Genomic DNA, 25,105 nt, shown 5'->3' on the forward strand with positions numbered 1-25,105 from the left:
CCAGTGTAAAGACACCTCCCGTTTACAAGCCAGGGCATCTGTAGGATGTGAATTTATAACTGTTTGCCTGTTTAAAATACTCGAATGAAACTCGAGACTGAAAAGTACTCAATAGATAGGTAACAGGGCCCCGGTAAGAGGGGAGGGGTGTGTGTGTACAAACTGCCCTGCCTAAGCTTCAGCAAACACACAGAGGGATGCGAAGGAGTTTCGCCGGCAGAGACGCCCTGGACACTGTGTCCGACCACAGCCACGTCTCGGCACAGATCCTGGCACCCTGGACACTGCGTCCGACCACAGCCATGTCTCGGCAGACGGGGCAGCGGCGATGCCAGAAATGGCTGCTGGCAGCACCTGCGAGCCCGGGGTGCCGCCGGGCCCGGCCAGCCCGGGGCAGCAGCGCTGCGCTGAGTCCGCCTGGAGAAATGCAAGCGGAGGTCTTAACCCCGGGCGAGGAAGGGCGATGCCGCAGAAGACCGAACACGACTGAAATGTGAGAGGGAGAACAAGGAAACCCTCCGCGGCGATGCCAGAGACCTCTTTTCTCACCGGCAGGTACAGACCCGCCTCTGTATAAACAGGTGCCCTGCGGGCACTGGCCGGGGACAGAGGCAGCTCCTCGGTGCCTCGGGAGCCGGCTCCCAGCGCCCGCCGGCGCCGCCTGCCTTAACCTCCCTCGCGGGGCAACGGCCCCGCAGCGCCGCCGTCGCTCCCCGCCCGGTTTCCTGCGCCCGGCCCCGCGGGACCAGCCCGCTTGGACTGGCGGCGGTGGGCGGGGGAGGCCCAGGGGAGGTGGGAGGAGACGTGGGAAGGACTTGGGTTGCCACTACAAATCTGGTGACAGAGCCGCCACCGGCACATGGCGATCGGCGCTTCCCGTCCGGCGCTCGGCAGGTGGGTGTGGGGTGGCGACACGGCCCGGCCCGGGGCGGCCGTGTTGGGGGGTACCTAGCAGCGGTTCCCCGCTGGCTCAAAGCCTCTTTTCCTCCGCTTCCCGCCCGCCTGGGGGCGGCGGAGGGGCGAGCGGCGCGGGGATCTCCGCGCCGTGTGGGGAGGGGGGGCTGGGGGGTGGTGGTGTTTGGCCTCTGCGCGGCGCTGACGTTGCGGAGGGGCCGCTCCGCGGCGGCTGCAGCTCGGGGCGCCCAAGATGGCGGCAGCGGCGGGTGACGGGTGCGTGCGGGGGCGGCAGCGCAGCCACGGCTCTGCCACCCCTCCGACCGGGAGACTCCTGCGGGGGGCAGGTGCCCGGCGGAGGGGACGGGGGCGGGGGGGGGGGCGGTGGTACAGCCTTTCCCCGGGGGAGGGGTGGTGGTAGTGGCGTCGCGGTGCCCGCGGAGGAGCACCTGAGGAGAGGGCGCTTGTTGCCACGGGGGCGAGCCGGGCACGGCGTGGGGCCGGGGAAGCCGCTGGGGCGGGAGTGAGGGGGGGTTTGGCCGTCCTAACAGCTCCGGCGAGGATCAGGGTCTTTCGAGACCGCCCTTCCCCGCCGGCTGCGGGCGGGAGACGTCCCGCCGCCTCCCCGCTGCGCCGGGCAGCCCGCCGGTCCCCTCAGCCTGCCTTCCCGCAGCGGGTCGGAAAGGCGTTGAGGTGAGGCAGGGCGAGAGGAGGTGGCGGTGAGCTGCGCCGGGGTGGCCAAGCCGCTCGGGTCTCGTACGTGCCGCTTCATGTCGGCGAGAGGCGGAGAGTTGCGCCGTGTCGCGGGGCTCGGGGAGCGCTGGACCTGCCTGCGGAGACAGCCGAGGGAGCCGAGCTGCGGCCGCTGCGCTCGCAGGGGCTCGGAGCGGGGAGCCCCGCGGTGCCCGAGGAGCTGTCAGCACTCGGAGAGCGTTGTTCTCGTAAAAGGGAAGAACTGTCAAGTGTAAATCCAGACTAACAAGAATCGCAATGGGTTTTGCTTTATCTTTCCGTGAAAGTGCTTCAATCTGAACGGTTTGTTTACCTCGAAGTCTCAACTGCCGGAAATGTGCGGTTATTTGCAGTAAGGAAACGTTGTTGCCGGTGTCTCGGGTGCTCTGGTGGCTTCAAGGCAGCGTATGTCTTCTTTCGGTAGCCAAAACAGAAGTTAAAGGGATGCTCTGTGGCTCCCGAGAAAGGAGGCGGAGAGGAGAAGGATTTCCTCTCAAAGGCTGTGCTGTTACAAAGCAGCTCACAGAAATTCTCTTTGAGATGCTGCTTTCCTTTGTAAGTCATGGAATCATAGAATCGTGTGGTGGCTGGAAGGGACCTCAAGGATCATCTAGTTCCAACCCCCTTGCCGTGGGCAGGGACACCTCACACTAGATCAGGCTGGCCAGAGCCTCATCCAGCCTGGCCTTAAACACCTCCAGGGATGAGGCTTCCACCACCTCCCTAATGTTATGCCTGGCAGGATGGTAGGGCAGCTTGAAGTTCATCACATCAGTGTCTTTTTGGGTTGAGGAGGAAAATGGTGTAAGAAAGCAGTACATCTGCCTTCTAAAACTTAAGAGTTGCTCAGGTACCTACAGCTTCTCTTTTTTTTCTTTTTTTTTTTTTTTTTTTCCCCGTCAGATTTTGAACAGGTACTCTGCAAATCAGTTGGTAAACTGGATGTGTTCCGGTGTGGTCTGGTATAGGTGATCCTGCTCTGGCCGGGGGAGGGTGAACTGGGTGATCTTTCGAGGTCCCTTTCAACCCCCCCCAGCGTTCTCCGATTCTGTGAAATGTTCATCTGATGTAAAAGTCACAATGCTCATGGCACACACACACACAAGCACACTGCAAAAGTATATACAGATCTGTTAGTAAAACGATGTGCTGCATTTCTAGTCTGGCACTTGAGGTGATAAACTTGGATTCATTTGTTGTGCTTTTTCATTTACATGCCAAGCAATTAATTGTGGAAGGAGTGACTAAGGGGGGGGGGGGGGGGGGGGGGGGGGGAATATTTCCTTTTGTTTATATTTAGAGTTGCAATTGACAAAATTATTAGCTTGTGAAGATGAATCTTAGTTTCTTGCTTACATGGAACACAAATGGAAGGAAAGAAAACAATCTGTTTTCTTTGTTGCTTTTTTGGACACTGAGTACTTTGCCAGCTCGTGGACTCAGCCTAAAATACACATTTTTGACAGCTTATTCGTTAGTGGAACTAAAGAAATGAGCACATCCATTAAGATTGAAGTGTTAAGGTTCAGTGAAAAAAAACCAAACCAAACAACCCCAAACTTCCTGTGTGTCTTCAATTCTACCTTGTGAAGCTCTGGCACAAAATAAGACTTTTCTATCTCGCCGTTTCCCCAGGTAGTTGAGTGCCTGCAGTAAGTGCTGTTCTATGTCTCAGGGCTTGCTATTTTGCTGACTACTTCTGTGCTGAGAACACAGTGGGGGCTTGATCTCTGAAGTGCTGGTCGGCTCATTCACAGTTTCTTTGTGTGTGTGCACAGAACTGAACCTCGGGAGAGAAGAATGCCGAAACTAGCGCTGAATAACATTTCTTTAAGGAATGTTCACGTCGGAGCTCTTACTTGGAGTTTTTTTCCGACCTTAATGACTCTCTGATTCGTGCCGTTTTACTCCACTGGCAGCTTTCTAGCAGGCGTGGGAATGAGCTTAGGTTTCTCTTTTACCATTATCTGTCACTTAACTCTTGTTTCCCCCCGAGCTATTTATTCTGTCTTGCCAATTCTGGCTTCTAAGGTAAACTTCCACGATTTTGTGACTCAGTGTAGTCTCAGCACTCCGTATCCTGAAGCATTCACCCTGCCGCTGTGCTGCTGGAAGTTTTCTTGCTCTCAGTTGCCTCCTCTTAGCTTTTCCACAGCCTTTCCAGGTACTTCGTCTTTTTTTTGACCAAACCACGTTTTGATTTCTTCACGTTTTCTTCAAAGAAAGACTTCTCCCCCCACGCCAAGAGGTTTCCTTCCCCTCCCCCTTTCCACCCTGTCGCATCGAAGCGCCGTGCTGGCTTGGTTGCTGGTGGGGGAGCCGGGGTTTAGGGTTTTTTTTTTCCCTCCAAGGCGCTGATCTTGTGCTTTCGTAGAATCCTGTTGCTTTTGCATGAGGAGCCTGATTGTGCAACCCTGGCTTTTACACAGTGGTCTGCCTGAAACCAGCAGCCTGCTTTTGTCCTCGGTCCAGTATCTGCTTACATTGAAGCCCTACTCTTGAGAATGTTTTCCAGTGGAGAGAAAACACAATTTCTGATCATAGAATAATTAGAAAGAAGGGGAAATAAGGCACAGTGTTTACACAGTGACTTTAACACAACCAGAAAGGGTTTGACCTGAGTCCTCTGACTGTGGCAGCCTGGTGGAAGAAGGCAGGGTTTAGTGTTCACTTCTGGCCTGCTGGCAAGGACTAATACGATGTTACACAGGAAAATCTATTTCACTTAGCCCAAACCCACAAAGACGAGTTTTGCCTCTCAAAAATCCTGCCTTAAAAATCCACACTTAGTTCTTGCAGCACACTTTACAGAGGTCTTACTTTAATAGTCCAGGGAGAATTAAGGTAACATAGAACTAAGTCTGAAATTTATGTGAATTTTATCAGTGTTCGTGTTCTGGATTTTCCAAACCACTCTGCTCACACAGCTTAGTTCTGGGGGCAAGTTGTCGGACTAGGAGAAGACTTGGGGTAGCACAAGTGGTCTTACTTACACAGTACAAAAAGCAAACTCAATTTGCACAGTTGTGTAGAAGACTCTCATTAACAGCCAGCAAATAGGCTGCTAGCTGAAAAAACTTCCATCTGCCTTCCAGTACCTGAAAAGCTGGAGAGGGACTTTTCCCAAGGGTGTCTAGCAATGGGACAAGGGGGAATGGTTTTAAGTTGAGGGAGAGTAGGTTCAGACCGGATCTTAGGAAGAAGTTCTTCAATATGAAGGTGGTGAGACCTTGGAATCGGTTGCCCAGAGAGCTTGTGGCTGCCCTCTCCCTGGGGGTGTTCAAGGCCAGGTTGGATGAGGCCCTGAACAGTGAAGTGTAATTGAGAGGCATCCTTGCTCCTGGCAGGGATGTTGGAGTAGGTGATCTCTGAGGTCCTTCCAACATCAGCCATTCTGTGTCTTTTGTAGCGTGGTTTACATACCTGCAAAACAGGGAGTCCGTGATGCTGGTAATGTACAGCCTGGGCTAGGTCCACAGCTGCATGCATAGCCTGGAGATTTGACAGCCCCCTGCAACTCCTCGGGTGAATGAACCATTTCCTCTGGCAAGTGCTGCCCATAGTGGTGCTGCTGCTGCTTTGTGCTGTTTAAACCCTTCCAGTCAATGGCATGGTGGGCACAGCACCCCAGATCAAATAGAGTCACTTCCTGGTGCGTTGTTTGTCTCAGGTACAGCTAGAAAGATGGTGAAAACGATGAATAAATCACTGTCTCTTTAATTTTTTGTGTGTCAGAGCCTGCCTATTTGTTTTAGATAAATTGCATCTTACAGGAGAAAGCAAACACAGCAGCTTTAAACAAATAAATGCCACCATACAAGCTCAGTAAGGGAGGTTAACCAGGTTTTTAAGTTGCTTTTGGGAGATGTGGATTGGGAAGACCAAAACAGAGGGTTTTATAAAGTTGGCAGCAGCTGGGGAAGATACTTCGTGGTAGTTCTGCCTTAGGAAGGAATCAGTTCTGCTTCTCCAGCTCACCCTTTGTCTTTCAGAGGTGTTAGGATGACACCTTAAAATGTACTTGTTAAAGATACATTATTAAAGCAAGCGTTGGCATTACAGGCTGGCCTGAGCACCAAGGGGCAGTGATTTAATTAGAGGTGTGGTTTAATTAAGGGTTTGAGTTTCATAAAGCCTCATTTGTCTGAACTGTTGGCACTGTGTAAACAAATGTGAGTGAACTTTGCACTTGTGCACCTGTGTGCTGAGGGATGGAATGAACTCGGGGGGCTTTTGGAATCCTAGAGTCACAGAATGGGTTGGGTTGGAAGGAATCTTCAAAGACCATGTAGCCAAAGATCTCCATGGGCAGGGATGTCTTCCACTAGGTCAGGTTGCTCAAAGCCCTGTCCAGCCTGGCCTTGAATGCTTCCAATCCCAAAATTGTTTTGGTTGGGAAAGACTCCAACATCAAGTCCAACTGTTAACCTAACACCACCATGGCCACTGAAGCATGTCCTGAAGGGCCATCTCTACATATTTCATGAACACCTCCAAGGGCAGTGACTCCACCACTTCCCTGGGCAGCCTGTTTCAGTGCCTGGAAAACAGTAACAAAAGATCTGCTTGTTGGCGGCCCTCAACCCAGAGTGTTGCTCACCAGCATGTTCCTGACTTTTCCACTGCTGTGAAACTGTGGTAGGGCATCCACAGCATCTCTGGGCTAACTGTCCCATGCTAAGTTGTGTTTGTATCCAAACTCCCTAACCCTGCCTGTTAACTAAATCAATCCTGCTTTGGGTCCGGTTTGTTACATTCTCAATCCAAATTGTAACTTGTATGCTTCAGCCCTCAGCCAGAAGGTACTGGGTAGATAAACAGTGGTATTCAGACCATTTAGTCTGGAAGTCAAGCTGCTGTTGATGATGTTGATTGTGGCTCCACACCACTGACTGCTTTTATGTGTTTGGTGGGACTTAGTTGGATGGCGATCATGATCTTAACCTCAAGTATGCATTTGGTATGCTGGCAGCTGTAGAAGTGTTACAGTTGGGTATTTACAAATGCATAGCATGGTTTGGGTTGGAAGGGATCTTAAAGATCATCTAGTTCCAAACCCTCTCCCATGGGCAGGGACACCTTCCTGTAGACCAGGTTTTTCAAGGCCTCATCCAACCTGCCCCTGAATACCCCCAAGAAGGGGGCATCCATGACCTGCCTGGGCAACCTGTTCCAGTGTCTCCCCACTTTCACTAAAGAATATCTTTCTAATCTCCAGTCTAAATCTCCCCTCTTCCAGCTTCAATACATTCCCTCTTGTCCTATCACTACAAGCCCTTGTAAAAAGACCCTCTCCATCTTCTAGCCTTCTTCAGGTACTGGAAGGCTGCTCTGAGGCCTCCCTGAAGCCATCTCTTCTCCAGGCTTGCCCAAGCTCTCAGCTGATCCCCATAGAGGAGGTTTTCTAGCCCTCATATCATCCTTGCTTCCTCTGGACATATTCTAGCAGTTCCATGTGCTTTGGTGGGGGCACCAGATCTGGATGCAGTGCTGCAGGTGGGGTCTCAGCAGGGCAGAGCAGAGGGGCAGAATCCCATCCCTTGTCCAGCCTTTCACACTGCTTTTGATGCAGCCCAGGTCACGGTTGAGGGTTGAGTATTTTTATCACCTGACCCCTCCTGTGTTTGCTTTTCAGTTGCAGACCAAAGCACCATGGGCAGCAGAGAGCTTGGACGATGAGTTCTGCCAGAGCGCCTCTGCAGTGTGAGCTGTGAGGATGGACAAGTGCAAGCACATAGGGCGCCTGCGCCTGGCCCAGGACCACTCCATCCTCAACCCCCAGAAATGGCACTGCGCGGACTGCAACACCACGGAGTCCGTCTGGGCCTGCCTCAGCTGCTCCCACGTGGCCTGCGGGAGGTACATCGAGGAACACGCACTGAAGCACTTTCAGGAGAGCGGTCACCCAGTGGCGCTGGAGGTCAACGAGCTGTACGTGTTCTGTTACCTCTGCGACGACTACGTCCTGAACGACAACGCCACCGGCGACCTGAAGCTGCTGCGCAGCACGCTGAGCGCCATCAAGAGCCAGAACTACCAGTGCACCACCCGCAGCGGCAGGACCCTGCGCTCCGCGGGCACGGGGGATGACGCTTACCTCTCCCACGGCGGCGCCCAGGCCTTGCTTCGCAAGGAGGATCGGATGTTCACGGCCCTCTGGCACCGGCGGCGCACCTTCCTGGGCAAGGTGTTCCGGTCGTGGCTCAAGCTGACGCCTTCCGGGAAGAGGAATTTGGAAGAGGAGAGGCATCGGGAGGAAGAGGAGGAAAGAAGGGACAGAGCTAGGAAGAGGAGGCAAGAGCGGAAGCGTGAGTTGAAGGCAGAGCTGGAAAAGATGCCTCCCAGGAAGAGCAGTCGTTTGCAGGAGCAGCTCAGGCTGTCCTCGGGAGCAGCGCTCCGCCTGCAGAGCCCACCGCGCGGCGCGGAGGCCGGGGCCGAAACTTATACCTCAGATGAAGTCAGGTTGAAAACAGTGGGCGACTCTCCGGTGAAACGCAGGCCCACAGTGACTCCTGGGGTCACGGGACTGAGAAACCTGGGCAACACCTGCTACATGAATTCCATCCTGCAGGTACTGAGTCACCTGCTTATCTTCCGAGAGTGCTTCCTGAAGCTCGATCTCAACCAAACTCAGGAGCTGCTGGCGACGGCGACCAACGGCAAAACAAGAGCTTCAGCCAGGCACCTGCCCACAGCTGCCTCGGTGCTGCATGGGAGCGGCAACCCAGAGAAAACCAAGGGGTCCTCTTCTGTGAGGCGGCCTACTTTGTCCTCTGGATTAAGTGGAGGAGCATCAAAAAGCAGAAATATGGAACTTATTCAGCCCAGGGAGCCCAGTTCAAAGCATATTTCTCTCTGTCATGAGCTGCACACTCTGTTCCAAGTCATGTGGTCTGGCAAATGGGCTCTGGTGTCTCCTTTTGCCATGCTTCATTCCGTGTGGAGACTAATTCCAGCCTTCAGAGGGTATGCCCAGCAAGATGCTCAGGAATTTCTCTGTGAACTGTTGGATAAAGTGCAGCAGGAACTGGAGACTACGGGGGCTAGGTACCCGGCTCTCATCCCCGCTTCTCAGAGGAAGCTTATAAAACAGGTTTTGAATGTGGTTAACAACATTTTTCATGGCCAGCTGTTGAGTCAGGTATGGTTTTGCAGTTCTGGTCGGGTTTCCTTTTTGAGGTGTGTGATGATTTGTAATTGGTGGATTTATACAGGTCAGCGATGAGCATACTTCAAAGGCTAAGTTACTGGGGGGGGGAGGATGGGGAGGGTACAATGCCCACAGTTTCAAAAGGAAGGTAATTTGTGTGCTGCTGAGGCTCTGACTACCAGAGTCACCCGATGAAAGTGTTGCATTTGGTATTTTAAAGCGCACTTTTGCAAGTCCTGAGAAACCTCTGACTGTGCTCCTGAGCACCAACTGATTAGCAGGAATGGAGCATTTACAGTTCTAAGCATCTAGCTTATCACTGCAGTGATACCAGACAAAAGGAGTTAAGGAAGGTGTTAATCTCCTCTGAGTGGAAGCATTAGCTGATAGGTGCCAAGCAGGAAATTATTTCGTTGAATGGCTTGAATTTGAAATTCATTGCTGCTGAATGACTGCTGCTGTTGTACAGGAATCCTCTTAAAGCACAAAGATAGGGAAGGCTCTGTCAACACAGGAACCCAATTTGTGGGGTGGAGGCAACAGCTGTTTTCCTCTTTTTTTTTCCCTGTCTATTCCCTTTTTCCTCTCCTTTTTTTTCTGGGCTTCCTGTTAAGTACTTCAATATGTCCATGTCCTGCCGTGCATATCCCAACTCTGTGTGTACAAATGACAACTGCGGCCCAGGAGGCAAATCACATCCTAGGCTGCAGCCAGAGGAGTGTGGCCAGCAGGGCGAGAGAGGGGATTCTGCCCCTTGACTCTGCTCTGCTGAGACCTTACCTCCAATCCTGCCTCCAATTCTGGGGTCCCCAGCAGAAGGAGGACACAGAGCTGGTGGAGTGAGTCCAGAGGAGGCCACAAAGATGATCCAAGGGCTGGAGCAGCTCTGCTGTGAGCACAGGCTGAGGGAGCTGGGGTTGTCCAGCCTGGAGAAGAGAAGACTCCTGAAGGACCTTATAGTTGCTTTCCAGCAGCTGAAGGGATCCTGCAGGAAGGCTGCAGAGGGACTTTCTGTAAGAGTGTCTAGAAATAGGACTAGGAGGAATGGTTTGAAGCTGAGGGAGAGCAGGTTCAGACTGAATCTTAAGAACCAGCTCTTTAGTATGAGGGTGGTGAGACTCTGGAATAGATTGCCCAGGGAGGTTGTGGATCCCTCCTCCCTGGGTGTGTTCAAGGCCAGTCTGGATGAGGCCTTGAGCAGAGAAATGTAGCTGAGAGCTGTCTCTGCCTGTGGAAGAAACTTTGAGGTAGATGATCTCTGAGGTCCCTTCCAACTTGAGCCATTCTATGGTCCTGTGAACTGACTGAGCTAACAAACCTTGGGGACTGTTGCAGTGATCTAAAAACTAACCAGACTGCAGCAGGAGCAGAGGCTGAGAAAGTCCCTGCCCTCTGGAATTGGCCTTTAGGTTTCACTGAGGGACTGCAGAGGCATTTCATGAATGTCATGAATTTAATGTGTGAAGGTTTGGAGATTGAACTGAAAGTAACAGCAGGGGTGTTCAGTGCAAGAACATTGCTGTTGGCTTATTTCCTTGCCTCTGGGTAAGCTATCTTGTAGCAGGGTTGTGCTAATGTAAGTGTCTAGTATATGATGTCACTAGGTTTTCTCTGGAAATCACGTTCCTGTCCAAAACAACAGCTTTGGTAGTGAAACAAAGTCAGTGCTTGAGTCCCAAGGCTTGGTTGCACTCCAGCCTCTCTAACAGGACTCATTTCTTCTTGGAAGAAATCTGAAGGCAGCTACTTCCCTCTCCTCAGCAAGATGCCTGCACCATGGTTTTGCTAAGGTGTTTGCTAGCAGCAGCAGCCTTGAAAAGGGCAAGAAAAGATCCATGCAGGGCTGAGGGAAACCAGGAAGGATTTCTTGCTCTGCCCTTCCCTCTTTGGCAGCGCTAGCTGTTAAAGCAAGGAGTGTACCCTTTGTCCTTGTTGCTCTACCTACCTACAGGTTACAACAGTATTACACTTCCTCTCTGGGAGGTACTTGGACCTCTAGCCTGCTGCCTTCTTTGAAAACAGGGTGGGATTTTAGTCTATCTAATCAAATATGGCTGAATTCAGTGAGTAAAGGGAATTGAGAAGCTTGTTGCTTGCTGTCTGGTTTAGGATCACCAGTCAAGTTGTTATATTTGCTATCCCTTTGTTGTGAATCCACCAGCTGAAGATATTTGGTTTCCTGAGATACTCAAGTGCTGTGAAGGCAATCTTCCTGACCTTCAAATGTCAGGAGTACTATGGAGCTCCTCTTGATAGAGTACACAGGGGATCACTTACAATGCAGATCAGCTCTGTGTTTACTCGGGTTTCGTGTTACTTTCACATGGGCAGTAAACCATTTCCCCTCTTCCTGTAGCTACTCTTAACCTGAAGGGAAGGCCTAATCCCCAGTTTGCCATCAGGCTGGCTGCCTGGTTCAGCACTGTCTGAATTTAGGGTATAAGATTAAGAAAGGAGAGAAATTGATGGCTGAGAATCTTTCACAGGTTACTGTTTGATAACTGGAGAAAGCTGTAGGTGATGTCATTCTGTGATTCTGTTACACCTGCAGTTGGTTTTGATCCTTCTGTGCTTGTACTCTTGTGGAAGTACCCACTGTCTACTCAGCCCTTCAGTGCTTGTACTCATGTGGAGGGTACCCTCTGCCTACTCAGCCCTTCAGTGTGAAAGGAGAAGATGCCACACTGAAGTTATTGATTATGTGCCAGTGGCAAACTGCACATTCCTGATGCACAGATGTTTGAGTCACAGAATCACCAAGGTTGGAAGAGACCTCAAAGATCACCAAGTCCAACCTGTCACCACAGACCTCATGACTAAACCATGGCACCAAGTGCCACGTCCAACCCCCTTTTGAAGCCCTCCAGGACACTTCAAGAGCTCCAGGAGGTTAGGTGCTGTCTTGAGGAGTATTTGACTTGTGGTTTTTAAGTGGTCCCTGCTAAATAGCACAGCATGCACCATGATTTATTCTACTATTTTTTTACCTACCTTTATTTCCAAGTTTGTCCATTTGAAGCACAGAAAGGGGTAGGTACAGCTTGGAAAAAAGCAAACCCTCCAGAAACTGAAACAGCAAATTTCAGCTGTCAAAGTCAATCCACCTTTCCAGCCCTGCTTTGGGAAAGTTGTGTCCCACGTGTTCCCAGGAGCTCTGCTGTGTGTACTAAGTTGTTTGTCAGGATGGTTTATGCTGGGGAGGAAGGGAGGTAGGGAAACTACTTTAAAGTATTTGTGAAAGCTGATAATTGTAGCTGAACAGTCAGGCTGATCTAGGAAGAGGCAGCTTCTCCTCCTCTGCTCTGCTCTTCTGAGACCCCACCCCCAGCACTGCATCCAGTTCTGGTGCCCTCATCACAAGAAGGGCATCAAACTGTTGGAGCAGGTCCAGAGGAGGGCCACAAAGGTGATCAGGGGGCTGGAGCACCACCCCTGGGGGGACAGGGCAGAGGGAGTTGGGGCTGCTCAGCCTGGAGAAGAGAAGGCTCTGGGAAGACCTTAGAGCAGCCTTCCAGTACCTGAAGGGGGGCTATGAGAAATCAGGGGAGAGACTTTTTACAGGAGAGCTGGGGAGGGACTTCTTACAAGGGCTTGTTGTGATAAGATGAGAGAGAATGGATTGAAGGTGGAAGAGGGAGATTTAGACTGGAGATGAGGAGGAAATTCTTTCCGGTGAGGATGGGGAGACACTGGCACAGGTTGCCCAGGGAGGCTGTGGATGTCCCCTCCCTGGGGTGTTGAAGGCCAGGCTGGATGAGGCCTTGAGCAACCTGGGCTGGTGGGAGGTGTCCCTGTCCAGGGGGGGTTGGAACTGGATGATCTTTAAGGTCCCTTCCACCTCAGAACTATTCTCTGATTGTGTGCTGGATGGTGATGTTTCTTTCCCCATGAATACATTTCTGTTACAGTGCCTGGCAGGAGCTCACTTGTGGGATCTTTAGGCGTACTGAAGCCACCCCCAGACTGTTTGATTACTTCCTGATCATGTTTGAGGTGCAATCAGAGCAAAGTGCCACCCCCAGCCCTGCTCAGCACGGCAGAGTAAGAGTCTGCAGTGCTCAGAGAAATGAATACCCCAAGACCTAGAGAGTGAAGCAAGTTCTCCCCAACCTAGAGTGTAAACTGTTTACAGTTTTAGGAGGCAGTGCCTCTCCTTGTAAGCCTTGCCTCATGTCCTTGCTCAATCAGTGTGTCTCAGGAAGATGTTGCCTGAGAGAAGTGGCAATGTGCAGGCTGTGGGTGAAGCATTTCAGCTGTGGATATTGTGCTGGGTTAAAGTTTGGGGAGAAAGCTGAGGGTGACTGTCAAACAGTGCTGGGCATTAAAGCTTACCCTAAACAGACTTGAGAACTTGATGAAGGAGGTGGTGGAGTCACTGTCCCTGGAGGTGTTCAAGAGGGGATTGGATGTGGCACTTGGTTGCCATGGTTTAGTAGTCCTGAGGTGTTGGGTGACAGGTTGGACTTGATGACCTCTGAGGTCTTTTCCAACCTTATTGACTATGATTCCGTGCCCTTAACACTGATCCATTTCTGTCTTTGATATTGGACTCTCTGCTTTCCTGTGTTACCTGAGTCACAAGATGCTTGCCAGATTGTTTTGCAGCCAGATGGAGGTGACATTTGAAGTTCATTTATTACATCGCAGACCCCAGAGTGCTGTGGTGATGCTTCTGTTACACAGGTCCAGGTCATTTTTCCTCACCACTACAAAGTTGCTTTTATAACTGAAGAAATGCAGTATGGACTGGCATGGGGTGCTGGAAATTCCCCTTCTGCTTGGAGTGCTGTGGAAAACTGAAGTGATTGCTCTTTCTAGATCTGCCTCTTCAATAGTGAAAGCACAAAACAAGGGACTGGCCATCTTACTGCCCTTACAAACCAAACCAGAGGTGGGAACAGCTGTCTGTCTTCCATGTGAGTGCAGGGAACATAGGCAAAGAAGCTGGTGATGGAGTTGGCTGCTTCTGCAGCAATGTGTGAACTATTTTCTCTGGCTGTGTTTAGGCTGAATGCCATCTGAGGCAGGGGCTGTCCATGAAATTACTGTGGGCACAGGGATGCTTGTCTGAGTGGCCTCCATGCTTAGCTTGCATCAAACAATTTGATCCAGCTCTTTCCAGCCTGCCCTTTGGCCCGTGACTGAATACTGAGTTTTTAACCAAGCAATTGCTCATAGTCCCCAGGGTTGAAGGCATGAGAGGGTGGTCAGGGCAGAGCATAAAGGTAGAGATTTCAGACTGGCTAAAGCCAGTAACTGACTTCCTTTGCTCTAATGCAGACTTCTCATGCAGCTTTGATATCAATGACATCATTAAGGCTTCCTAAAAGAGTAATTATGGAATCCAATGGGGAGTTGAATTCCAACTTTGTACAATGGAGTAAAAGCAGGTAAAACAGAGTCATGGGAAAGCACACAAACCCCCAGCTGCAGCAGGCTCCCTGCCCTTGTTACTCATCCCAGAGAAAGGCACACTGGACAGATGCAGAAAGCTTTTGCCAGTCCTTCTGAGTCTATAGTTGGTTTGGTAAAAATCCTGGTCAACTTGTGTGCAGTTTCTACCATGTGAGGGCTTTCCACTGGGGAGGGGGAAAAGCCAATCTGGATTGCTTTGTGTGAATGGTGGTGGAGCATGAGAGAAAGGAGCCCTGTCTTGCACAGAAAGAGAAGCTCGGGGGGTGTTGGGAACGCTGTGCTGATGGACAGGCCAGTGCAGATGGATTCCACAGAAGGGCAGGGATCCTCCTACTTGTTGAGTAATCCAATCTGAGTAGGCTCAGGCCTGGCTAAGCAAAATGCTTCCCTTTTTTATTGTGCAGCCCTGATTTCCCACTGAGTGAGGGTGAGCACAGGAACAGTTAGCACACAGTGGCTGACATGAGACAGGGATCTACTGGAGAGACCAGCTGAGAGGAAGGAACTGGAACAGCTCAGGTCTAAAGACTTAAGAGACCTGAGGCTGTTTAGTCTGGAGAAGAGAAGGCTGAGAGGGGGTCTTATGAATGTCTATTAGTATCTGAGGGGTGGGTGTCAAGAAGAAGGGGCCAGGCTCTCCTTGGTGGTGCCCAGTGACAAGGAACAAAGGGTACAAGCTGGAACTCAGGAGCTTCCACCTCAATGTGAGGAGAAACTTCTTTACTGTGAGAGTGCTGGAGCCCTGGAGCAGGCTGCCCAGAGAGGCTGTGGAGTCTGTCTCAGGAGAGATTCCTGACCCACTTGGATGCATTCCTGTGTTACCTGCCTTAGGTGATCCTGCCCCTGGCAGGGGGTTTGGATTGGATGATCTCCAGAGGTCCCTTCTAACCCCTACAAATATGTGGGGTTCCTGTAAGGCTGCTGGCAAGTGTGCAAACCCCAGATAACTCTTGGGAGGTTAACTCTGCTGCAGCATCCTGGTGAGGGCTGCCCTGGATCTGAAGTGCAGCTCTGTATCAGAGCAGGATTTTGTCAACACAAACCAGCTTTGCTCACAGCTGCACGTCAGGGTGAGATGGAGCACTGGCTGGCTGTGTTCCTGTGTGACCTGCCCTAGGTGGTCCTTCTTTGGCAGGGGGGGTTGGACTGGATGATCTCCAGAGGTTCCCTTCCAACCCCCACCCTTCTGTCATTCTGGGACTGTTGCACCAGGTTTGTTTGGGTGAGAGGCAGAACTGGAGGCTGGACCAAGGATTTGGTTCTTATTCTTTGGGGTAGTATGAGCCAGCTGGGGAAAGATCTTCCAATACCCTAGATGATTAGTGTTCCTCATGAAATGTAACCCTCAGGCCTCATCAGGCTCCTTGGTGCTGAGCTCATGGATGTGTTTCATCCTGAGCCTGCTAATCTGCAGCGTGCATCCATGGGCACCAGATTCTGAAGCCGGCTTCTCAATGAAATGAGCTCCTGGCTTGCAGAGAATCCCCCATGTGTACAGCAGAAGTCTATTAGTCATTCTGTGTTTATGCTGGAGTTAGCTTGAACTGTGGCCAGATGGAGCATTCTGTCTCCTGAGCCTGGATTCCAGCTCTCAGTTACTAATAGTCTGTGGCTTTGAAAGGTTGCCAGATGTTAGCACTTGGGGGAAAAAAAAAAGGCAGCTCCTGTCAGTGTGAATTAAAGCAGAAGATTCTCCTCTCCTTGCCATGGAAGTTCAAAGGTGAGGTTTCTAAGAACAAGGCAGTAGGGGTTTCTTCTGCTTGGTCATTAAAGGCAATTAACAGCTTGCCTAACTAACTGGGCTGCTGAATGTGTCTGCTGGTGCACTAAGAGCCATGAGGTAGCTCCTAGGGTATGTAGAAGGTGGCTCACAGATCATTATGTGGGAGGGTAGCATGGATCACGTGGAAGCTGTTGCAGCTCATGAGTGCCCTAAATAAGGGCAAGAATATCTAGGGAGAAGCTGTCCCAAGAGCATCATGAAAATCTTTATCTAACTGAAACTGTGGCAGGGGAGGTTTAGGTTTGGAGGTCAGGAACAGCTTCTTTGCTGCAAGAGTGGTCAGGCATTGGCAGAGGCTGCCCAGGGAGGTGGTGGAGTCCCCATCCCTGCAGGTGTTCAAGAAATGTGTGGCCATGGCACTTTGGGACATGGTTGGATGGCCAGGCTGGGGTTAGACTGGATGATTTAGAGGTCTTTTCCAACCTTAATGATGCTATGATCCTTTAATAGCTTTGGTGAAGTAAGCTTGTGCAGTCTAAAGGGATTTTTCCCTCCTGCCTATGCTCAGCTGCTGGGAGAAGTTACTCCTCCACATGGATCCTGGAAGGGTGGAGGTCCTTTGGAGGAAGACTCAAATGATGTGGTGAACTCCTCCCAGAGCAACTTGAGCTGGCTCTTAGGAGAGTGCCTTGCAAAGCAGCACCTCCTGTGTTGCCATTCCAGCACAAAAGAGCCACTGCTTCTGACTTCCTTTCCTAAAGATTGAAGGTTGCCATGAACTGGTTGTCCCCTGCTGTTTTATCTGCCCTTTCCAGGCTGACTTCACTTCTTGACATGTTATTTATGTTGCCTTACTGCTTGTCCTTTCCCTGGTGTGACACTGGATCCACTGAAGAAGCAAGAAATGCTTTCTCCCTGTTACTTTTTTGGTTTTTTTGCCCTTTGAAGAAGTGTGCTTCCTAATCCAGGCTTCCCTGGAAGGCTTACAGAGTAAGAAGGCTAGGACTTGAGAATCCCCAGCTGTTGAGTTTATGACTTTGTTTGTTTTGCTTTTCAATTAACCTAAACTCAGGCGTCTCTCTTCCATCTCGAGTTTTCTTTCTGGAGAAGAGAGTCCCAGGGCTCCCATCACCTGCTTTCCCTTGGACACTCCCAGGCAGAGCTTCATCTGCCAGTCAAGGATTTCTCTGTGAAGCTCTCCAGAAGATGTTTGGGGAAGGTCTGGAGGCTGCAGATTGACTTAAGGCACAGAGCAAGTGAGCCACTGACTGAAAGTAGAACCAGAGAACTATTAACATTGGAAAAGACCTGTAAGATCATCTAGTCCAATCTTCAACCCACTAAACTATGCCCTGAAGTGCCATGTCTACACAGTTTGTGAGCACCACCAGGGATGCAGACTCCACCATCTCCCTGGACAGCCTGTTCCAGTGCCCAGCCACTCTTTCAGGAAAGAATTTCTTCCCAATCTCTACCCTAAACATCCCCTGGCACAGCTTCAGGTCATTTCCTCTCATCCTTTTGCCTGTTCTTTGGGAGGAGAGACTGGCCTCCACCTGGATCCAGTCTCCTTTCAGGGAGTTGTAGAGAGCAATGAGGTTTCTCTTCAGCCTTCTTTTAGCCAGGCTAACCCCAGTTCCCTCAGCTGCTCCTCACAGACCCGCTCCCCATAGCCTTAAGCAGCTCTGTTGCCCTTCCCCAGAACCCCCTCAGCACCCCAATGTCCTTCTTGGAGTGAGAGCACCAAAATGGAACCCTGTACACTACAGGACACCATGAAACAAACCCAGCTTTGAAGTTGAGTTAAACCTGAGAGCACTTCACCCATTTGTGCTGAGAGCATTGGATGTGCTGCTTCAGGGGCCAGAAGGTGGCTGTGTCACTTCTCTGCTCCGTTTGACTCTCTGGGCTGTGAGTGCAAGCGAACAGGAACTGCTGTGGCTTTAGCTCTGGTTTAGAGCTCTCTTACGGTGAACCTTTAGCAGAGTGAAGTTACTGAGTGTGAGCCCCTGGTGAAATCCTGTTTTCTAGGTTACCTGCCTTGCCTGTGACAATAAATCCAACACTGTGGAACCTTTCTGGGACCTGTCCCTGGAGTTTCCCGAGAGGTATCACTGCAACGGCAAGGAGATGTCGTCTCAGTATCCCTGCCTGCTGACAGAGATGCTGGCCAAGTTTACAGAAACTGAAGCTCTGGAAGGAAAGATTTATGCATGTGATCAGTGCAACAGTGAGTAAAGGCAGTATGTACTCATGCATACGTTCTCTGGCTAAAACTGGGGGCGGGCTGACAGGGCAAGTGTGGGAGGACAACACGACAAGTATGCTGCAAACCAAGTCCTTGCTTCCTGGGGTGGTCACTTGACAGCTGTTCCTGAACAGCTAACTAGGAGATGGAACAGTTAGGAGGATGTTTGCAAGTGTCACAAAGCACAGCAGCATTCAGCTTGGAAAAGACCCTGGGGATCACCAAATCCAACCCAGAACCCTGCTCTGCAAGGCTCACCCCTAAACCATAGCCCCAAGCACCGCAGCCAAACCACCTTGAAACACATCCAGGGATGGAGACTCACCACCTCCCTGGGCAGCCCACAAAGGCTTAGGTAAGGTCTGTTCACACACTAAAGGGAGCTCTGAGCCTCCCAGCTGGCTGGAGTCAAGGTGACCGACCCAAGCGACCACTGTATGCTTGCAGCATTAACTAACGCCTCAGCAGGCACATCCTCCTGCAGGAGGCGCAGGGAGCAGCGCCTAGGGCCCCAGCAGCGCGGCGGCCGGCCGCTGGGTTGGCAGAGGAGGTTGTTGCCAAGGTTTGTGTTGTGTAACTGTGTGTTTGGCCTCAGCAAAACGAAGGAAGTTTTCTTCTAAACCCGTTATACTCACAGAAGCTCAGAAGCAGCTCATGGTGTGTCGCCTACCTCAGGTCCTCAGGTTGCACCTCAAGCGGTTCCGGTGAGTAGCGGCGGGGCCCAGCCCGGCGCTCTTTGCTGGGGGGTGGTTCTCAGCATCACTTTCATTTACCAGTGTGAGGAGAAATAGTTACTGGAAAGCTCTGTTTCTTGAGTGATTTAAGCATTTAACCATGAATAGATAGTTAAAGTGCATTAGAACAGAATAGAATTAACCAGCTTGAAAAAGACCTTTGAGATCATCCAGTCCAACCTATCACCCAGCACCATCTGATCAACTAAACCATGGCACCCAGTGCCTCATCCAGGCTCTTCCTAAACACCTCCAGGGATGGTGACTCCACCACCTCCCTGGGCAGCACATTCCAATGGCAAATCTCTCTGGGAAGAATTTCTTCCTAAAATCCAGCCTAAACCTCCCCTGGCACAGCTTGAGACTGTGTCCTCTTGTTCTGGTGCTGGTTGCCTGGGAGAAGAGACCAACCCCCACCTGGCTACAGCCTCCCTTAAGGTAGTTGTAGGGAGCAAGAAGGTCTCCCCTGAGCCTCCTCTTCTCCAGGCTAAGCAACCCCAGCTCCCTCAGCCTCTCCTCATAGTGGCTTTGCAGGAGATGTCACAGTACTGCGTTGGAAACCACTACACCACTTTGCTTGTCCATGCAGAACTAGGGCCAGGGGTGGGACTGGATGATCTGCAGAAGTCTCTTCCAAACCTCACCATGCTGGGATCCTGTGATAGATTGAAACTTTTATCTTTTGATCCCCAAGAATAGAATCCAAAAGAATGGATTGAAGCTTGAGGAGGAGAGATTTAGACTGTAGATTAGGAAGAAATTCTTTCCAGTGAGGGTGGTGAGGCACTGGCACAGGTTGCCCAGGGAGGCTGTGGATGTCGTCTCCCTGAAGGTGTTCAAGGCCAGGTTGGATGAGGTCTTGGGCAACCTGAGCTGGTGTGAGTTGTCCCTGCCTATGGCAGGGAGGTTGGAACTGGATGATCTTTAAGGTCCCAGCCCAAACCATTCCTTGAATCTATGGAATCATAGAATGATTTGGGCTAGAAGGGGATCTACAAAAAGATTGAGTCCAACCCCTGCTGCCAAAGCAGGATCACCTAGGACAGGTCACACAGGACCATGTCCAGATGGGTGTTCAAAGCCAGGTTTGATGAGGCCTGGAGCAACCTGGTCTAGTGCAAGGTGTCCCTGCCCATGGCAGAGGGGGTTGGAACTGGTTGATCTTTAAGGTCCCTTCCAACCCAACCCTTTCTGTGGCTCTGTGCATATGTGGGAAACCAGACAGGCCTGGAGCTGGGTATTGCAGAAGATGACAACAGTAGATACCACAGGCATGTTGTGAAAGGCCTTGAGATAAAGGAGAAGTGAAAGAGGAAGCCAAGAGAAGCAAGGCAGCATGCAAGTGAAGGCTGTGTGGGGTGGTGGCCCGGGGAGAGGGGCAGGCTGTGACCGGCTTGGCTTTGCAGGTGGTCAGGACGCAATCACCGCGAGAAGATCGGCGTGCACGTCAGCTTCGAGCAGAGGCTCAACATGGAGCCCTACTGCTGCAGGGAGTCCCTCAAGTCCCTCCTGCCTGACTGCTTCATCTACGACCTCTCTGCTGTGGTGATGCACCACGGCAAGGGCTTTGGCTCAGGGCACTACACAGCCTACTGCTACAACTCAGAGGGAGGTAGGAACCGGCTGGGAGGTGAGGGAGCCTGGGAGAAAGGGCTGCCAGCAATTCCCAGCTGCTGACTGCCTGCTCAGGACCAAGAGGGGATCACTTGTAGCTGAGCTGCCTGCCATGAGAGCTGCAGCTCTGTAGGCCAGGGGAGTTAAATTTCTGTCTTGGGCTTGTTAAATGGCTTCTGGCTGTCTGTTCTCCTGTGAAGCTGAGGAAGCTAAGCTGGGCTTTGAAAACCTAAAGGCAAATACACAAGGGGAGCTGTGGGCCAGTGCATAGCTATGGCACTTTGGGACATGGTTTAAGGGCCAGGCTGGTGTTGGGTTGATGGTTGGACTGGATGACTTAGAAGTCTTTCCAACCTTAATGATGCTATGATCCTTTAATAGCTTTGGTGAAGTAAGCTTGTACAGTCTAAAGAGATTTTTCCCTCCTGCCTATGCTCAGCTGCTGATGGAAGTTACTTCTCCACATGGATCCTGGAAGGGTAGAGGTCCTTTGGAGGAAGACTCAAATGATGTGGTGAACTCCTCCCAGAGCAACTTGAGCTGGCTCTTAGGAGAGTGCCTTGCAAAGCAGCACCTCCTGTGTTGCCACTCCAGCACAAAAGAGCCACTGCTTCTGACTTCCTTTCCTAAAGATTGAATGTTGATCTTGGAGGTCTTCCCTGCCCCCCCCCCCCCCCCCCCCCCCCAAATCTCTGATCTCTAAGGGAATCAGAGCACTCTCTATTCTATAACTCACAGGCTGTAATTCTGTAACTGAATCACAGAATTCTTTCACTTGGAACAGACCTCTTCAGATCATCAACTCCAACCAGCCTCTACCTCTGCCAAGGCTGGTGCTAAACCATGGCCCTCAGCACCACATCTCTGCCTCTTTTCAACACCTCCAGTCATGGGGATTCAGCCACCTCCCTGGGCAGCCTGTGCCAGTGTTTGAGAAGCCTTTCAATCAAGAAGTTTCTTCTGATATCCAACCTCAATCTCTCCTGGAGCAGCTTGAGGCCACTTCCCTTGTCCTGTCACTTGTTACTTGGGAGAACAACTCCCACCCCTTTGGATATTAGGAACAATTTCTTCACTGCAAGAGTGGTCAGGGATGGGAACAGGCTGCCCAAGGGGGGTGGTGGAGTCACCATCCCTGGGGGTGCCAAAGAATCAGAGAATCAACCAGGTTGGAAAAGACCTGAGAGATCATCAAGTCCAATCTATCCCCCAACACCTCATGACTAACTAAACCATGGCTTCAAGTGCCACATCCAGTCCCTGAGACTCCACCACCTCCCTGGGCAGCACATTCCAGTGGCCAATTACTCTTTCTGGGAAGAACTTTCTCCTCACCTCAAGCTAAATTTCCCCTGTGCAACTGGTGCTGGTTGCCTGGGAGAAGAGTCCAACCCCAGCTCCCTCAGCCTCTCCTCCCAGGGCTGTGCTCCCAACCTCTCCCCAGCCTCATTGCCCTCCTCTGGACACATTCAAGTGTCTCAATGTCCTTTTTAAATTGAGGGGCCCAGAACTGTGGCACTTTAGGGTTTAGTTTAGTGGTCAGGGTAGTTAGGTTATAGTTGGACTTGAAGGTCTTCTCCAGCTTTATGATTCTATGATTCACTTTAACCTTCTTTCAGGTAGTTATAGAGAGCAATGAGGTCTCCCCTCAGCCTCCTCCTCTCCAGGCTGAGCAGGCCCAGCTCACACAGCCAACAACACCACTCATGAAGTGGAACCAAACACTACAGTTAATGATCCATTAACACAATTGCTCCACAGCAATGCCCTCACAGCTCTTTGTCTGTGCTTGTTTCTCTCTTCACTGCAGGCTTTTGGGTCCACTGCAACGACTCCAAACTCAACATGTGCACTATGGAAGAGGTCTGCAACGCTCAAGCCTACATCCTGTTCTACAGCCAACGGCTGCCTCAGGCCAGCTCCTAGCACAGCTGCCAGCCAGCAGCAGCAGCCAGAATCGCCTGAGTGGGCCCTGGGCAGCAGCAGCAGCTAATCCAAAGCCACTTCTGGAGGGTCAGAACTCTCTGGTTTTAAAAAGAGAAAAAGGACGGACAACTTTTGTGCTTCGTTTTAACTTTGTCTACAAGGGTTTTCTAGCCTCTTTTTGTGTGTGTTAGTTTCAAGTCCTCTTTCCACTTGTTAGGCACAGTTTTATGGGCAGTGACTTTCTCCATCCCTAGAATTTCCACACAGCTATTTTTGTATGAAAAAAAGAAGAAAAGGGGAAAAAAAACCACACCCAATGTTGCTCTTTGCATTGAAATGTTACCTCAGGCTGAGTTTTTCTTGGGTTTATAATCTTAGGGGAAAAGTGACTTAAAATGGGCAAGGGGTTAATTCTTCCTCTCTGTGCTTGTGTCCCTTCTCTAGTCTAGCTCTAAGGAGAGAAGGATTCTCACTGTGCAGAAATTGCTACTAGGTCTTAGGATGTTAAGGTGCAGCAGCACAGGGATGGTCCTACCCCTCCAGCAGTGGCTGAACCCTGCTGGAGGAGGCTTTCTGGACCTGCTTGATGACTGAAGTCAGGCTCTTCTGCAAGCTTCAGTGGAACTACACTAAAGATACCTTGAGAGAATGTCTTGGAAGCTGGGGAAAAGAGATGAAAATCAGGATGTGTGCTGGAAGGAAGAGGAGTGGTCAGCAGCACAAGAATGTATCTTCACTCCCAAGACTTCCATGTTCTTAGCCTTAACAACTCAAGTGCCAAAGCCAGGGGACTGGCTCTGACAGCTAGGGGCTTTCTTCATGCCAATAATGTAAAGCTTCCTTCAAAACAAAGCAACAAAGCAGCAAACTCCCAGCAAGCACCTCAGCCACACTAAGCCACCACACTCTGAGTGCCATCACCCCCTCTCTTGCATGGGACAAGCAGCTCTGGCAAGCCTTCTCTGCCTTGGTAACCTCAAAGCCAAACCACTGAGGAGATGCAACATGTGGATGAAAGCCCTTTCCAGCTGCCTTGCTTCCTCAGCTCCAGCTGCTGTACTGCCTCCTGCTGGCATTAATGCAGCTGTGCCTTCAGGAGCATCTCCCAAGCAGGAATTCTCAGCCTCTCTCCACCTGCAGTTGATTTAGTGCCAAGGGAACGGTAATTGTGAAGTTACTTTTGCATAAGCCCTATGCAAGTTGTTACCTCATCTTCTGCAAAGTTTATACCTCAATAAAATGCCTTGGTGTGGACAGAAGGCTCTGTGTGTGTGCTGCAGGTGCTTCCTACCTCAGCATTACTGGCTTGCTTTCCTTGGAAATGGTTTTTAAACTCAGTCCATAACTTCTACTGGGAAATAACAGCACTGGACCCAGCCCTCCAGCTCTGTCTCACCAAGGCTGGGGAGGGACTTCTCAGGATCTCAGGGAGTGATAGGACTAGGGGGAATGGAATGAAGCTGGAGGTGGGGAGATTCAGGCTGGAGGTGAGGAGCAAGTTCTTCCCCATGAGAGTGGTGAAGCCTTGGAATGGGTTGTCCAGGGAGGTGGTTGAGTCCCCATCCCTGGAGGTGTTTAAGCCCAGGCTGGATGAGGCTCTGGCTAGCCTGATCTAGTGTGAGGTGTCCCTGCCCCTGGCAGTGGGGTTGGAACTAGATGATCCTTGTGGTCCCTTCCAACCCTGACTGATTCTGTGGTTGTCTGTTCAGCCTGGAGAAAAGGCTCTGGGGAGGCCTTAAAGAGGCCTTCTAGTACCTGAAGGAGTCTAAAAGAAAGCTGGGGAGGGAGTTTCTACAAGGGCTTGTAGTGAGAGGATGAGAGGGAATGGAATGCAGGTGGAAGAAGGGAGGTTTATGCTGGAGATTTGGAAGAAATTCTTTCCAGTGAGGGTGGGGAGACTCTGGCACAGGTTGCCCAGGGAGGCTGTGGCTACCTCCTCCCTGGAGGAGTTCAAGGCCAGGCTGGACGAGACCTTGAGCAATCTGGGCTGGTGGGAGGTGTCCCTGCCCATGGCAGGGAGGTTGGAACTGGATAATCCCAACCCAAACCATTCCATGAAGCTATGGGTAAGTTGGGAGTGCAAAATGCTGGCACATGATGAACTCCAATAAAGCCTCTCTCTCCTCATCCTTCCTGCAAGGAAAAAAAAGCTGTTTGGAAGGAAGAGAATTTGGCAAAGCTTCTTCCATCTCCAAACAGCAGCTGTAAAATTCCAATGAACAAATTCCAGTCGTGTTTACACATCATTAAGCTTCCCTGATACCAGCTTGGGTTTGTAATCTGAATGTTACTGTGAGCTGCTGATGGTAACGACATGCTGAAGCTGCAAGCCACCAGAGCAGCATGGAAATAAACCTGGTGCTAAGGAGCAGCTGTAAGGTAGATGGAGCCCCTGGGGATGTGCTCTGCTGCTTCCAAGACTGGCTTGTAACAAAGCAGGTCTAGCACTGGGTTCATGGAGGCTGCTGTGCTGCAGGGGTTTGGGGGCCAATGGTAACTCAGTTTTCAGAGGTTCACAGAATGGTTTGGGTTGGAAGGTACCTTAAAATCATCCAGTTCCAACCTCCCTGCCATGGCCAGGGACACCTCACACTGTTCCAGGGTACTCAAGACCTCATTCAACCTGGCCTTGAACCATGGGGAGGGCATCCACAACTCCCTGGGCAAGC

General features: G+C 51.1%; 1 protein-coding gene across 3 annotated transcripts; it reads left to right on the plus strand.

The window, feature by feature from the left end:
• Nucleotides 1–808: 808 nt before the first annotated feature.
• USP44 (ubiquitin specific peptidase 44) lies at nucleotides 809–23,695 on the plus strand. 3 transcript variants are annotated; one of them, XM_068142788.1, is made up of 6 exons: nucleotides 809–894; nucleotides 7,262–8,767; nucleotides 17,946–18,144; nucleotides 18,758–18,866; nucleotides 20,303–20,508; nucleotides 22,321–23,695. In XM_068142788.1, the coding sequence occupies exons 2-6, from the start codon at nucleotides 7,343–7,345 to the stop codon at nucleotides 22,434–22,436; spliced, it is 2,055 nt and encodes a 684-aa protein (XP_067998889.1). In that variant the 5' UTR covers nucleotides 809–894; nucleotides 7,262–7,342; the 3' UTR covers nucleotides 22,437–23,695. The 3 variants fall into 3 exon arrangements, with proteins under 3 accessions (XP_067998889.1, XP_067998892.1, XP_067998891.1); XM_068142791.1 differs by having other exon boundaries at nucleotides 18,800–18,866; XM_068142790.1 differs by lacking the exon at nucleotides 809–894 and adding an exon at nucleotides 1,132–1,170.
• Nucleotides 23,696–25,105: the final 1,410 nt, after the last annotated feature.

The sequence above is a fragment of the Melanerpes formicivorus genome, unplaced genomic scaffold (genome assembly GCF_026170545.1).
Source record: "Melanerpes formicivorus ecotype bairdi unplaced genomic scaffold, bMelFor1.0.p_v2 SCAF_8, whole genome shotgun sequence".
Lineage (NCBI taxonomy): Eukaryota > Metazoa > Chordata > Aves > Piciformes > Picidae > Melanerpes > Melanerpes formicivorus.